Source organism: Austrofundulus limnaeus, unplaced genomic scaffold (assembly GCF_001266775.1).
Source record: "Austrofundulus limnaeus strain Quisiro unplaced genomic scaffold, Austrofundulus_limnaeus-1.0 Scaffold84, whole genome shotgun sequence".
In the NCBI taxonomy this organism is placed as follows: domain Eukaryota; kingdom Metazoa; phylum Chordata; class Actinopteri; order Cyprinodontiformes; family Rivulidae; genus Austrofundulus; species Austrofundulus limnaeus.
Window position 1 is genome coordinate 1,157,996 of NW_013952486.1, and position 1,336 is coordinate 1,159,331.

At 40.8% G+C, this 1,336-nt stretch overlaps 1 protein-coding gene across 2 annotated transcripts in view; it reads left to right on the plus strand.

Annotated features, from left to right (window-relative positions):
* The window catches only part of si:dkey-193c22.1 (probable isoprenylcysteine alpha-carbonyl methylesterase ICMEL1), a 7,440-nt gene extending 6,422 nt beyond the window's left edge, over nucleotides 1-1,018 (plus strand). For both annotated transcript variants that reach the window (XM_014011748.1, XM_014011749.1), the window contains exons 7-9: nucleotides 128-269; nucleotides 363-525; nucleotides 610-1,018. In XM_014011748.1, coding sequence (XP_013867202.1) covers nucleotides 128-269; nucleotides 363-525; nucleotides 610-844 — 540 coding nt within the window. In that variant the 3' untranslated portion in view covers nucleotides 845-1,018. The remainder of the gene's footprint in view (nucleotides 1-127; nucleotides 270-362; nucleotides 526-609) is intronic.
* The last annotated feature ends 318 nt before the right edge of the window (nucleotides 1,019-1,336 follow it).

Genomic DNA, 1,336 nt, shown 5'->3' on the forward strand with positions numbered 1-1,336 from the left:
TATTCAATTAACGTATGATCCGATTAGTCGACTAATCGAATAAATAATCGGTGATTAATCGATTATTAAAATAATCGATTGTGGCAGCCCTAAGTGAGTTTAACTAGTATTCTTTCTATTTTTATAGGACAACATAGTTTTAATTGGTCATTCATCAGGTGCACATCTGTGTGCGCTGACCACGTTRTTTCTCATTGAGCAAACAGAGGAGCTGTTCATAGAGTCAAAGACACAACAACACATGACTTCATCCATAAGAGGAATTATTGGTATGTGAATGTTGATCCATATTTGTATTGAACTGTCTTTTTTTTTAGTTGTTTTGGGAGAGTTAGATGTAACGTTTTGTGTCGCCYGGTCAGGTCTGAGTGGTGTTTACAACATCCTGGACCATTATGAGCACGAGCAGACGCGTGGAGTGGAATACGTCTCCACGATGCACAAAGCCATGCGTGGAGTGGAAAATTTCCCTTACTACTCCCCAACGCACTTACTGAAGGAGTTCAGCGCCGACGAGCTCAGTCGGTGAGGAGCAGCGACAGGAGCTGGTCCGAAAACGTCCACGTGACAGCTGCAAYAAAAACGTCTTTTGTTTTCTGTTGTTTCCAGAGTTCCTCCGTTCGCTTTGCTTCACGGGACGAGTGACATCGTTGTTCCGGTGAAATCCAGCACCAAGTTCTCCGAGCTCCTCACCTCGCTGTCCGTGAAGGTGTCGCTCTACCTGCTTCCTGGAGTCAGCCACAGCGGGATCGTCACCGACCTCATGCTGTCAGACAGGCGCTTCTACCACCCCATCTTCAGCTGCATCAAGCAGGAGTTCAGGAAACTTCAGAACACCTGCTGAAAACAAAAAACATTAGCCATCATTAGTGATTTTACAGTATTTATTAAATGTGAGCAAAGTGATGTTTTATACTTAAATTAATGGGATAATTGTTGTCGAACCATTTTAATAATGTCTTGGCGAGAGCAAAAATAGTAAACGTTTAATTTTCCAAGCTTAGCTGAAATGTGCAAATCACGAGCGTTGACTTTCATTCTTGTCCTCAGAGTTTCGTTCTTCAGCTCAGAGATTTCTCCGGATTCTTGAAATCCTCTGATGATGTTATGAACTTTAGATGGTGGGATATTCAAAGTCTTCATAATTTTCCACTGAGGAGCATTATTATGAAACTGTTCCACTGTTTTTAGACTCAGTGAATGGTGRAGCTCTGCCCACATTTACAGGTGCTGGTCATAAAATTAGAATATCATGAAAAAGTAGATTTATTTCAGTAATTCCATTTAAAAAGTGAAACTTGTATATTATATTCATACATTACATACGAACTCATAT